General features: G+C 36.6%; 1 protein-coding gene across 1 annotated transcript in view; it reads right to left on the reverse strand.

The window, feature by feature from the left end:
• Window positions 1-7,058: 7,058 nt before the first annotated feature.
• Window positions 7,059-13,078, reverse strand: part of RELCH (RAB11 binding and LisH domain, coiled-coil and HEAT repeat containing) — a 119,898-nt gene continuing 113,878 nt past the window's right edge. The window contains exons 27-28 of the mRNA XM_019657691.1: window positions 11,518-11,588; window positions 7,059-8,721 (exon numbers count right to left, since the gene is read on the reverse strand). Of these exons, the coding sequence (XP_019513236.1) occupies window positions 8,601-8,721; window positions 11,518-11,588 (192 nt within the window). The 3' untranslated portion in view covers window positions 7,059-8,600. The remainder of the gene's footprint in view (window positions 8,722-11,517; window positions 11,589-13,078) is intronic.

A 13,078-nucleotide genomic window follows, 5' to 3' on the forward strand; every position in this document is an offset into this window, starting at 1 on the left:
GGGCAGTGTCACTGGCCCTCATATGTGGGATCCGAACCGGGGCCCTCTGGCATCCCAAGCGAGTTCTTAACCATCACGCCACTCGGCCGGCCCATTCATTATTGATTTGTAACTTAATTCCACTGTGGTAAAAGCATATATTCTGTAGAATTTTATATCTCTAATACCAGAACCAGACAAAGATATTACCAGGCAAGAAAACTACAAATCTCGCTCATCAACAACACCATTGACCAACTAGATATAATTGACATCTGTAGACCACTTCATCCAATGACAGCAGACAACACATTCTTCACAAGCTCATGTGGAACATTCATCCAAGATGGACCATAAAACAACACACCTGAACAAATTTAAAAGAATAGAATTAGACGTCTATTTTCAGATCACAATGGAATTAAAATAGAAATCAATGAGAGAAAGGTAACTGGAAAACCCTGAAATGTGTAAAAATTAAACAACTAAAGAACACATCAGTCAAAGAAGAAATCTCAAGATAAATTTAAAAAATATTTTGAATTAAATAAAAACGAAAACACAATAAAATTTGTGGGATGCGGTGAAAACAGTGCTTGCGGGAAATGTATAGCATTGACTACATACTTATGAGAAACTTGAAACTTTCCCACTAAGATCAGAAACATTTTGACTTTCAGAGAACAGACGCCCAATGGACCCTATACTTCTAGTTTAGTGGAACTACCCACTTTCCAAGAGTATCAGTCTAATACCATCATCGCAACCCTGCTTGCCTCTCAACCAGAAACTCAAGCTTTTTTTGATCTGAGCTCTTAACCTTGAGCTGCTCTGAGTATTTCTGAATGTTAATGTAAGCCCTACCCCTTCCTCGCCTCCCACTGGGCCCATGGGAACTCATGGCCTGTCTTCAGGTGTCTCATCTATACCCCCAACCTCTTCTCTACAGGGTCAGTTTGTTCTTCACCTCATACTCACTGAGCCCTGGCTACCCCCATAAGCTCTCAAGTGGAGGCTTTTCATTTTTGTTTTCACAAACCTCTGTACCTAGAGCCTGGAGGTACAACAGGAATCTTATTTGCTTTTCATTTCGACTCCCGAAGGAAGTATCTTTCCAGTTCACTTACTTGAATATTCTCACTAACACACATTTTTTACTTTATTGAGACCTATTCTCGGACTTTCCTCCCCTCACTCCCTATCACCTTTTCCCAGTCCCCCAGTTTAGATTCTATAGTCCATCCCTAGAATCATTCCTCGGCAGCTTTAATGTCCGCGTTCTTTTTCCTCCTCCTAAGCCGTGGTTATACTTTATTCTCTATATAGTTCACATCTGCTCCTGAGTAGCTGATCCTAGCTGGAGAAAAAAACAAATACAATTGTGTTAACTGGCTCTCTTTAAATTCATAATGACTACTCTCAAATGGGCTTTCAAAATTGCTTGGCAACCCTACAATTCCCTCAATAGTTCACTCCGCTGTCTTGAAGGCAACTGTATCTGCCTTCTTTCTTTCTCCAATACTTCCCATTAGCCAGCCAAGTTGTCTGCGTCACACTTCACTGAGAAAATAGAAGGAATTAAATGGAAACCCCCTAATCTTCCCACCACTAAACCTACCAAATTACCTCCAAGTGTATCTATTCTCTGCTCTCTCCCCTGTTACAAAGGGGACCAGTCCCTCCATCTGTGCCGGGAATCTCACCCCCGCTCACCTTCTCAAGGATTTCTCTGCTGTTGGCTGTTACTGCTGCTGCATCATCACCTTCTCTCTTTATTGGCTTATTCTTTTCCTCAGCCTATGAACATGATCTAATTTCCCCCATTTCAAAACAAAACCCTCCTTCTGCTCCCCTTCAAGGCAAGATTCCTTCAAAGAGCTGTTACCTCTAGTCCTTGTCTTTCTTTAACCCACTGCAATCAGGCTTCTATTTCCAACAATTCGCAGACACTTCTACTAGTGAGGTCATTATGACTTTAACCTTCCAATGGGGCTCAGAGCCACCCTCGTCCTGACTGATGAGTAGTGATGGACCCTCCTGGGAAGCCTCTTCTCTCTGCCTGTGATGCCACACTCTTGGTTTCCCTCCTACCTCACTGTTCACTCCTCCTGATCCTTATAGTGGTTCCTCTTGCTCTGCTGAATTTCCAAAATATGGGAGTGTCCCAGGGTTCAGATTTGGATTCTCTTTTCCACAGTTACTCTGTCCTCAGGCCATCTCATTTAGTCCATGGCTTCATCCAAACATCGATGACCCCATAGTCTGTATTTTCCAATCCTGCTCTCCTGAGATCCAGACCTGGGTAACTAACTTCCTACTTAACATTTCCACCGCTAACACAGACATGCCAAATTTAACACATCTGAAACAAAATTGTAGATTTAACTCCCCAAACTTGTTCCTTACTTCACGTCCTCATCATAGTCATTACCTCTTATTTACTCTAGCCATAAATCTGTGACCGGAATTTCCCCCTTTCCCTCACTCTTCATACCTTGTTTGTCATGCCAGTTCTCCTTCCAAAATATCTCAGGCCCGCCCCTTTCCCTTCATTTTTGGTCGGCCGCCATCATCTCTTGCTTGGACTAGTGCATTCATTAGCTCTCCTGCCTTCAGGCTCTCCTCATGCCCTTCGACAGGGCATTCTTACAAAGAAGTGTATCTGACCATAGCACAAATTGGATGAAGTCATTCTACTACTTCAACTATTCAAAAGCTTTCCTTTCTAACTTCTAACCATACTGTACAAGGCCCTATGTGATCTGGCTATTCCCCTCTCCAATTTCATCTTTTGATACTTTGTTTCATTCAATATCCTCTAGCCATATTGGTCTTTTTTTTTTTTTTAATTCAGTTCCTTGAACACAGCAGGTTTTCATCTCATGGTCTATGCACATACTGTTCCTCGACTCTTCCTTTTTTCACATGGTTAAAGCCTCTTCTTCCTCGTTTTCAGGTAAAATGTCACTCAGAGGGTCTTCCAAAGTAAACCATAAAGATAACCACCCTACCTTACTAAAGTAAGTTTTCCTCCACCCTCCTCTCTCAGCCTGTTTGTTTCCTTGCTCTGTTCCATGTGTCTTACTCATTGCACTCCTGTACCTAGCACAAATAGGTACTCCATAAATGCACGCTGAATGCTGAAGAACTCTATTCATCTTTAGAAAGAGATGGCTTCTCCACACTTGGAAATGACTTGGAAAACTTGGGTGAGGTTTGGTGATAAGAGGTGCTGTCCAGAGAGCCAGATATGAATACAAAGTACTATAGAACTTTTTAGGCCACACATAGGACACAACTTTTTATTTGCAATTTTACTTAGCACATATAAATAAGGACATAATGCGAAACACAGTAAAATCCTTTGCTGAGGTCATGATGCATAAAACTACACATTCTCCCGAGCGATGGAGACAGTGCTACGAAAAGGACAATAGGCTAGCTTGGCATGTAGTCTCAGGAGACTTGTGCTGCTTGGGGGACTCAAATCATGCCCATAAATCATCCTTTTAATCCAATTGGCAAACTTGCATGGAATTTGTATCAAACTCAACAATTCATTAATTCATTCAGTCCATGTTTGCTGAGTACTTATACACCACTGGAGAGACACTGGTTGAAAAGAATAGACAACATTTGCTCTCATGGAGCTGAGTCGAGTGAGACAGACAACAAAAAACAAGAAAATGAGTACTGCTAAGAGTAATTGTGAAAAGGAAAAACCGAGGTGATCTGAGAGTGACGGGTTCCTTGGATTGAGTGGTCAGAAAAGGCCAATGTGAAGCTTTATATAGATTCAGAACTAAATGGTGGTCCACACTTCATATCTACTGGCTGCACAGATTTGAAAATCAGAGCATTTGTCCATCTCTAGTCTTCTGTCACCTCTTGTCATTTGTTGAGGATTATTACATTACAACATTGTGTCTTATTAGTATAACAAAGACGACAAAATGGTCTCCAAAGTTGATGGGTAGCATTTACCTGCTAAGATCTAAAGACTTTTGTAGCTTCAGCAAGAAGCTTAACTTTATTATTGGTCAATGGTTAACTGAACAGTTTCCTTCTCTTACATAACACCAGGAGCCAATTATTTTCAAGAAATGCCAGTTCTTATTCTTCTTCCATCAGTATGAAAAGATGAGTTACAGGGAGTCTGGAAGTTCAAACTAAATATCAAAGAAAGCTAGTTATTACAAGAATCAAATGTATAGTAATAGACATGCGTAAAGTTCAAAGGGTAAAATCTTTTTCAAACCTAATTATGTCATGAAAAAAAATCAATTCATTAAACTAATTTACTTAGGTTTTTAGAAAAAATTTAACCACAGGTTTTGTAAAGATAAAGTAAAATTACCTTATTAGTCTTCACTAGGTTGGAAACTCTGGGAGTGTTAAAGGAGGCAAAAGTAACAATCAAAAGTGGTTTCTGCATCCTACTGCAATTTTAGGTAAATTATGCCTTGAATGTTACCTATTCACTTTCTAGAAAACAAAGTATGGGGCAAGGGGTTACCCATGCTTTAGTGATTCAGTGATTTAAAAATTTTAATTATGCTTTGAAATTTCATGCTACTTTTTAAATGCTAAAGCACTTTCAGGTTTATTATTATGTAATTTTCATAAAGTGCTGTGATGAATAGAGAGCATTATTATTTCCATGCTGTCATTATAAGACAAAAAAATCTGTTACAAAACTAACTATATTTATAAAACCCATACAAAGATAAATTAAGAAATTATTTACATTATGAAAAGTATTCACCTTAGGTTCAATATTTAATACACGACAGAAAGGCTTATGAACAGAGAGAGTTAAAAATTTAATTGTTAAGTAATTATCACAAATGAAGATAAAGCATTTATGAAATCAAAGTCAATTAGATTTATACTACTTAGCAATGTATATTTTATATAGAGAAATTTATAATATTTTCAGCTTCACTGAACATACATATCCTAAAAATATCTGAGGTTGCAAATGCCAACAGTACGACAAAGGGTTACTTTTCCAATAAGGTAGTAGTTAAAAACTTAAACTGTCAACAAATGACAACCCTAAATAAATCACTGACAAAGAATTTAACACCTAAAACATATAACACAAAATGCTAGCTTATAGACATCATAAATTTTACTAAAGTCCCTCAAGAAATCTATTTATACCATGACCTAATTGAAATAAATTTAATGGATTAGTCTTTAATGGAACAAAAGGAATTAAAATAGTAAGTAATACAGTCTTCTAGATAGATATGCTTTAGACAGAATTTTCCAGATATTATTGAAGACTCTTTGGAGAAAAGCAAATAATTTACATTCCTCACCACAATGAACTGGAGGAATTATTTATATACTATCAAAAAAATAAAGTTTTTTATATTGTGTTATGTTTGCATTGCTATGTACTTTATAATTGGTTGGTTTTATAGTGAATAGGAATTTTTATTTAAGAGTTTTCTTAAACATGCAAAGCAAACCATAAAGAAGACAACCAAAGCAAAGTTTCCTGCAGTTAGTCCTGAAGGGAAAATGAATGACCAGCCGTGCCACTCTGAGATTATGATTAAAGCACTGATTCCACAGATGAAAGGCACGTAGAACATCCTCACGTAGTAAGAAAATAGTCTAAAATCCAATGATTTGACCAAAGTGCAGAAATCTTCCAGATACATTATTTTTGATTAGTAGTATATATCCCTAATCTGTTAGTTTTTAAAATGCACTGAAATAAAATTAACAAAAACAAGTCCACTGTAAAATTACATTAGATCTGTCAAAAATGTGTCTATTCATACAAAACGCTAAATTTATTTCATAGTTTGCTTATAAGAGAGTTAACATCCAACATAAAGTTGGAATTTTGTTACCTTGCCAATCTGGAATTAAAATTGCTAATTGCAAAGCTCTTTAAATATATATTCTTTACACACAAAAATATAGTTAAGAAATCGGTAACCAGAAGAAAATGTTAGCTGAAGTTACTTATCATAACTCAAAGATCAACAAAGTGGTATCTAAAGAAAGTTATGTTCTTCAAGTTGAAGTCATAGTCCAAAATAGGTTATCTTAATGAAGTCATGAAAAGGCAACTCAGTACATACTGATCTCCAAACTTTATCAGAGACCATTTATTTGAACTATATATTTTTTTTCTCTAAGGAAAAGCAATTTCATAGCATCTTGAATTAAGATCCTATTAAAATTATTTAACATTTCATTCAGGTTTTAAGTCAATTTGATGTTTAGCTAAGTAATCTTTCAAAAGGGGTGACTGATGCAAACAAATAAAGGTCAAGGACACTTAGGTATAGAGATAGATACTCTACCATTCGAGCATCGTTCCTGGGATAATTCAGCAAAATTGGTGACTATAGCACTTCTGGATTCATTAAAAATTTTAATCTCTGGCTTGTGTTTGAAACACAGGCATAATTCCAAAACAGCTTTTCATTACTTTGCAAACTTAGCTTTTTGCTAAGTTGAATGCTTAAACTTGTACTGTTTTTACTTCTGTTTAAAAAGAATATGGGAGTTTTATGGCCTGTTTTGGAAGGACAGAGTCTCACTGATCAGTGCCTATCTTGTCTTTAAAGAATCCATATTTTACTATAAAAACCAATGTGAAAATCAATGGGAAGTCTTACTGACATTTAGATATTTGACAGCATAATAAGGGAGACTCACTTGAAATACACTGTGTATCTTGTTAGCTCTTGCCTTTTAAAATACCATTAGCATTTAGATATATGCATTCACAAATTAACAAAAATTATCACAATAAAATTACATTATATTTATTTACCTAGTAACAAACATACTTATTCTACTATAGTTCAAAGCAAATGAGAGTGTAAACATTTCTCTTTAAATCATCTCACATGTATTTATTTTATAGTAGCAATCTTTTTTTAGTAAAAGTAAATTAAAATAGGTAATTCATATAGATTATATTCTTAAAATAACACATTAGTACATTTTAATGACTATAATCTCTCTCACTTCCTTTCACTTGGATATAGGCTCCAGGGTTTCAAAATGAAAATAAATACACATACCAAAAACAAAACAAAAACAAGTATGCAAAAACATTTTATTTATAATAGATCAGCATTTTTGACATGAAAGGTAGCCACTTTCAATTTCTCAGGAATGCCTAGAATCCAACAGTTTCCAGAAGGACTAGTTAACAATTATTTCACTGTAGGTAAAAGAAATAATGTCAGAATAAACTTTAAAAATGGATTTGCCTATGGCAACTCATTTTATAAGCTTGAGAGTGTGGTAAGGTAGCTTTCCCAGGAAGAGTAACTATGTTCCCAGTGTATCAAAGCAGTTTATACAACAAACATGAGAATCTCCTATGTGCATCAACTGTGCTCAGATGAGAATTCTTTTTATTAAAATACTCATTTTTCAAAAAGGCCTCACATTAACCCCTCAAACCAATCATCCCCCTTCTACATCCAGCACCACTCTTTTCTACTTCAACTCTCAAATCCAGTGGACCGACTTAAGATTATGTGACACATGCCAAACACAAGAATGGCCACTGACTTTAAGGAACAAGGTGTTAACTACCCAACAATAAAAGAGTCAATGTCATTTTCACGTCAGAGGGAAAAAGCAGCCCCCAAATGTCCTTAACTTTTCAGTACTTCTCTATAACACGCAGAATGCAAAGATACTCTCTGAAATTAAAATCATTACAAAATACCTTAAATAAAATGTTTTACATAAATAAGTGTTAAATTTCAGATTCGAACTGTATTTTCTTCTGTGTTTCAATTGGGGAAGAAATTTCACAATTATAAGCTCTTCTCACTTACACTTATTTTTGAATATTTAAATCTACTACACACCAGTTTGTAAAATCCACCTTGGTTATTGCTCCCCGTGCTATGTGCTGTCTTTCCTCAGGTAAGTCCATTATACGCATGTCAGTGCTGGGGAGGTTTAAATAGCACTTAAAGAATATTCATGAGAGCTCTGAAATGTTGAAAGTTTCATTATTATTTACTTACTGTAGGATTTGTAATTCAGATTCAGCACAGCATTATAAATACTGCGTGAATGGAATGCACATCGTTCCTACAGACACACAAACTAAAGTCCAAAAGGCACAGAGTAATGCTGGTGGCTCTTTCTAGTCAGTTAAGAAACAATACAAAGTCTGCATTATTCTTTCATAATTTAAATATTAAGTAATCTCCACTTTTATTACTTTATAACAATGACTTCAAATTTACATTATTTTAAGTACCATTGTAATAGCTTAGTGTATAATACAGATATTTGCTAATATCCCATCCAAAAATTAAAAAAACAAAAACAAAACTCTTCACTATATATATATATATTAAAAAATTATTCCGAAAGACAGGAACATATAAGAGGGGCTTGGTACAGACTATCAACTCAATTTTCTATCACCACAGTTGTAACTCCAAAATGAACAGATATACAGCAATAATCAAAAGAGTGCAAACATCTTTGGAGGTTAGGATAAAATTATAATGCAAGAACGTAAAACAAAGAAATAAAAAGGCAAGTACTTCAAGTACAAGGAACCAGTCTGCTTGAGGTCCACCGTATGTTTGCTGGGGGCTTCCTTCCTGCCTTTACTTCTTTCTCTGAAACACATTGGCCAGCATGGCACCTGACGTTGTCAACTGGCCCATTTTGTTCAAAAACTTGGTCTTCGTATCTTCACTCACTAAGCTTGCAGCAATGGACATTGAGCTGGGGAAGACATTTCAAAATTCATGGAAAACAATTAAAAAACTAAAATGCCTGTTGTTTTAATTTCTTTAGTAGTAAAATAACGTGAATAAATACATTCTGAACTGGTCTCACAAAAGGGCAATTAATCTATGGAGAGGAGTTTTTACGCACCGCCCTCAGTTAGCTTTCATGTTCATCGTTTATATTAAAGGAAGCAGTATGGTATCGTGGTCAGGAGCGAGTCCGGAATGAGACTGAATCTCGGCTCTGGCATTTACCAGCTGTGTGACTTTGGGCAAGTTATTTAATCTTATTTTTAATGTAATCCTCATCTGGGAAATGAAGATAATTCTATTACCTACTGCATAGGACTATTAGGATTATGTGTGTGTAAAGTGCTCATTAGCAGTGCCAGGCACGTAACTCCATGCCCTAAGTGTTAGTAGTTCTTCTTCGTATTAGCATCATTCATTTAATTCTTACAGCAACCCTGGAGAATATTATCCCTATTTTCACAAATGAGTAAATTAAATCACAGTGAGGTCTGTGTTGTTGTACTGTGTTGATAACAATCCTATGATGTATTACTTTTTGGGGGGGGGGGAAGGGAGCATGTTGTCAACTGCAAGTTGCATTAGTTTCAATCAACAATTTCAAATCCGTTTCTTCCTTTTTTTTGACCAACCTTCTCCGTAGGGAGCAACTGTAATCTAAACGACTAGTAAAGATTGCTGATTTATCACACTACTGAATGGAACACTGATCAAGTATAATTTTTCAGTAACCCAACAATTATGCTGTAATGGACTCAGGAAGCCGGCTTATCTAAGGTCTGTGGCTTTGGCCAAGATGCTTTAGACTGCTCTGATTCAGTTACCTCATTTGTGAAACGCAGACTGCAATTACTATTGCAAAATATCCTGAGGACTAAATAAGGGAATGTTTGAAGACGTAAAGGGCAAGGAGTTGGGGACGGAGACGGGCACGGGGAGAGGGCACGCGGGGTGGTGGTGTGTGGTGGTGGACCCACAAAGTAAGGTCTAGCATTTGGCTCTTGGTTCTTCAATTACAAAACTTATTCTCAAAGTTTCAAATATCATCTCTGTAAGGATGACTCCAAAATATTTATTGAATTACAACCCTTGTCCTGAGGGCCAGTGCCATAGTGCTGTTGTTTGCTAGATAAAGTCCAAACACCTCAAACCTTTTTTCATATCCTACCTTTAGAAATAACTCCAAACTTCTATTTCTTTATTTGCCAGTGTCTCCACCATTTTTGCTCTCTTCCCAACAGTGACTATAATGGCTCTCTTTTTATTTCAGACCACTCATCAAATCCTGTGACATTATTCTATGAAACATTTCTTATCATTTATTATTATTTCTATTGCTAATACTTTACAACTGAATTATTCCAACAGTCTTAGATTTGGTCTCCTTGCATTATCGGAATAACTTCTGAAATAATCACTTCTTCATATTCTACCCCTTCTCAAAGGTGTGCAATGGCCACTTACTCCCTACAAGATAAGATGTGTTTGGCCTTCAAGAAACACAGCAATCTAATTCTTGTTTTCACTGATATTATGTTTATGGTTTTAAAAATAGCATGTATCTTTTAGAGATACATACCAGATTATGGGAGGGATAAAGTGGTAGGATATGGATTAAATAAAACTGACTATGAGTTGATAATTATTGAAGCTGAGTGAGGAGTACATGGGAATTCATTATATTAGCTGTTTATTTTTATGTTTATTTGAAATTCTCGTAAGTTTTAGAAAATAAAACATTTCTATCTTTAACTTCCTGCACGTTAATTCATGAAATTTCTAAATTTTGTATATAATTCTTTTGAATTTTGTCTCCAAACTTTTCACGCTTTAAACTAAGGCACCAAATAATCTTAATATTCAATGTATGGTAAATTAACAGAAGTATTTGCTTTGCTGTTAATATTATGAATTTTGTGTTCAGAATAGAAACCTACCCTAAAATATTTTTATTGTTTTAACTTTCCACGGCTAAGATGGCAAAAGAGGTCCTACCGCCCTAGGAGGCTAAAGAAAGCATTCTGACACACAGCAAGAGGCAAACGGCTGTGTGCGTGCGTGTGTGTGTGTGTGTGTCTGTGCACGCACGCTCGCGTGTACCTAGCTTGATAGGATGAGACACTTGTTCCTGGCAGTCAGCTTTATAAAGGAAACACCTTTGAGCTTTTTATGTAACAGGGTCCATTGAAGATTAACTGCTCAAGGTTAGTTCAGCAAGAGTTAAGAGCACACACAGTCTATTTATAAAGTACTTCCGCTCCCGAAGGCCCAACCTTACTCTTTCACATGTACGCGTATGTTTGTATTTTAATTTCACCAAATCTCTGAGTTCTAATTAGTCTGGTTAGAAGCATGGGATTAGAATATTGACAAGTTTACAATTCTTTATGCCGTGCATCATGTTACATCCTACAAACTCCTGCGCAGATTTCTAAGGAATGATTTGGACCAGTGATTCTCAAGCCAGCTACACATCAGAGTCTCTTTGGAAGCTTTTAAACATACAGATCTCTAGGCTGGATCGGGATGTTGAGAGGAGGGCACACAGAACGGTGGAGAGATCTGAAAGTCAAATTCCCCAGATCATTCTGATACGGACGGTTTATGGACTAGCAATTGAGAACTGCCGATTTAAAGGCTGTTCTTGTCTTCCAAATAAATGACTACAGAATAACACAAAATAAAACACTATACCCATGTGTAGAAAATTTAGAGAAATTAAGGTTAACATGAGACCTTAAACAATGAAAGAATGTCTTACCCTTGAGGCTCTTGGACAGTCTTGTTCTCTACTTTTTGTTCACATTCTTTTATCATGGAACTTAAAATAACCTGATTAAAAAAAAATAACTTTAGTAAAATATAGCTGACATAGTGAAATGCTATGGTTAATCTAAGTTTTTAATTTAATTTTAAATATTCCCATAAGCTAATATGTTGATTAAAATTCTAAAGCTTTGGCAGGTTACTTTGTTAAAGGAATACACAGTTAGATGCTACTGGGTCATCGGGAAAGTCATGACACATTTTTGCATTGAAAAACATAGAGAAATACGTCATGACTTTCCCGACGGCCCAATAGATTAGGTGGAAAAACAACTTTCAAAGATCTCAATCATATAACTTAACAACTCATTTTGATTTTCACTAACGTTCCTTCTAAATCGGATTCTCATTCTCCCTTAGCTTTCTCCACTATCTAATGTTAAAAGTAAAATTTGTATATATCTATACGTTTAACATAGACACACACCATGGACACACGTATTTCCCCAGTAAAAGCTGTTCCGTCCCATATCCCTTTATTTTCTCCCGGTTACAAAAAGCAAGATGCTCTATTTTAATGTCTAGAGCAGAGACCAGGCAGAGGTTGGTGGTTACTAAAATAGAGTCGTGGATACAGTGGGTGTCTAAGAGTTAACATCGTTTTTGCTGGGAGACTGAGTGAGTGAAGGGAAGGGTGGAGGGACCGAAGAAGCTGCTGCTCCTACTGATGGCAACCACAACAGAAACCAAACGGCCTTCCTGAATATTCTTGGCCCATGTTTGGGCATGGAGGCCACTAAACAACAAATATTTATTGACACCTACTATGTGCACGGCACTTTTTTAGACACAGAGAATGCAGCAAATAAAACAGACAACATTCCCTTCTTGTGAAGAGCTTATGTTCTAGACAATAAACACACACACAAAAATAAATTAGATCGTATATTCGAAGGGCTTTGGAAAGAACACTGACTGAAATATGAGATACTAAGGGTCAAGGTGAGGAATGTTACAATTTACATGGAGGTTTTCCAAACAGGCTTCATGGAAAAGATGGCATTTAAGCAAAAACCTGGAGGAGATGCAGGAGCAAGTGTTTTCGACACTGGGGAGAGGATGAGCAAAGGCTCTGGGTGGGCGCACATCCATCATGTTCCAAGCAAGGAAGCCAGAATGGAGGGTGCAGTGAGCAAGAGAGTGGGGAGAATAAGGTCTGCGATGCAGAGGAGGAGAGGGCCAGATCCCACAGTGCCTTGCAGGTCATGGGAAGTACTTTGGTTATTACTCTGAGAGAATGGCACTTTTGTCATATATGTGTTAGATCCAGATTAACTCCTCCTTGAATCTTTTCTGTTTTCCCGCTCTCTCATCTGAAAGTATAGATTTTTGTCTGTTTGGCTGTTTTTCACTTTATTGTTTTTGGGGGTGTTTTTGGTACTTTTTCTTCTGTTCCCTCCACTGTTTGCTTTGTTCTGTGTCCTCTTTCTTGCATGTATGTTTTCAGTTCTGTCTTTGATATTAGAGGCTTTTCTCAAATGGTTGGTGATCTTGGG

Source organism: Hipposideros armiger, unplaced genomic scaffold, assembly GCF_001890085.2.
Source record: "Hipposideros armiger isolate ML-2016 unplaced genomic scaffold, ASM189008v1 scaffold_278, whole genome shotgun sequence".
In the NCBI taxonomy this organism is placed as follows: domain Eukaryota; kingdom Metazoa; phylum Chordata; class Mammalia; order Chiroptera; family Hipposideridae; genus Hipposideros; species Hipposideros armiger.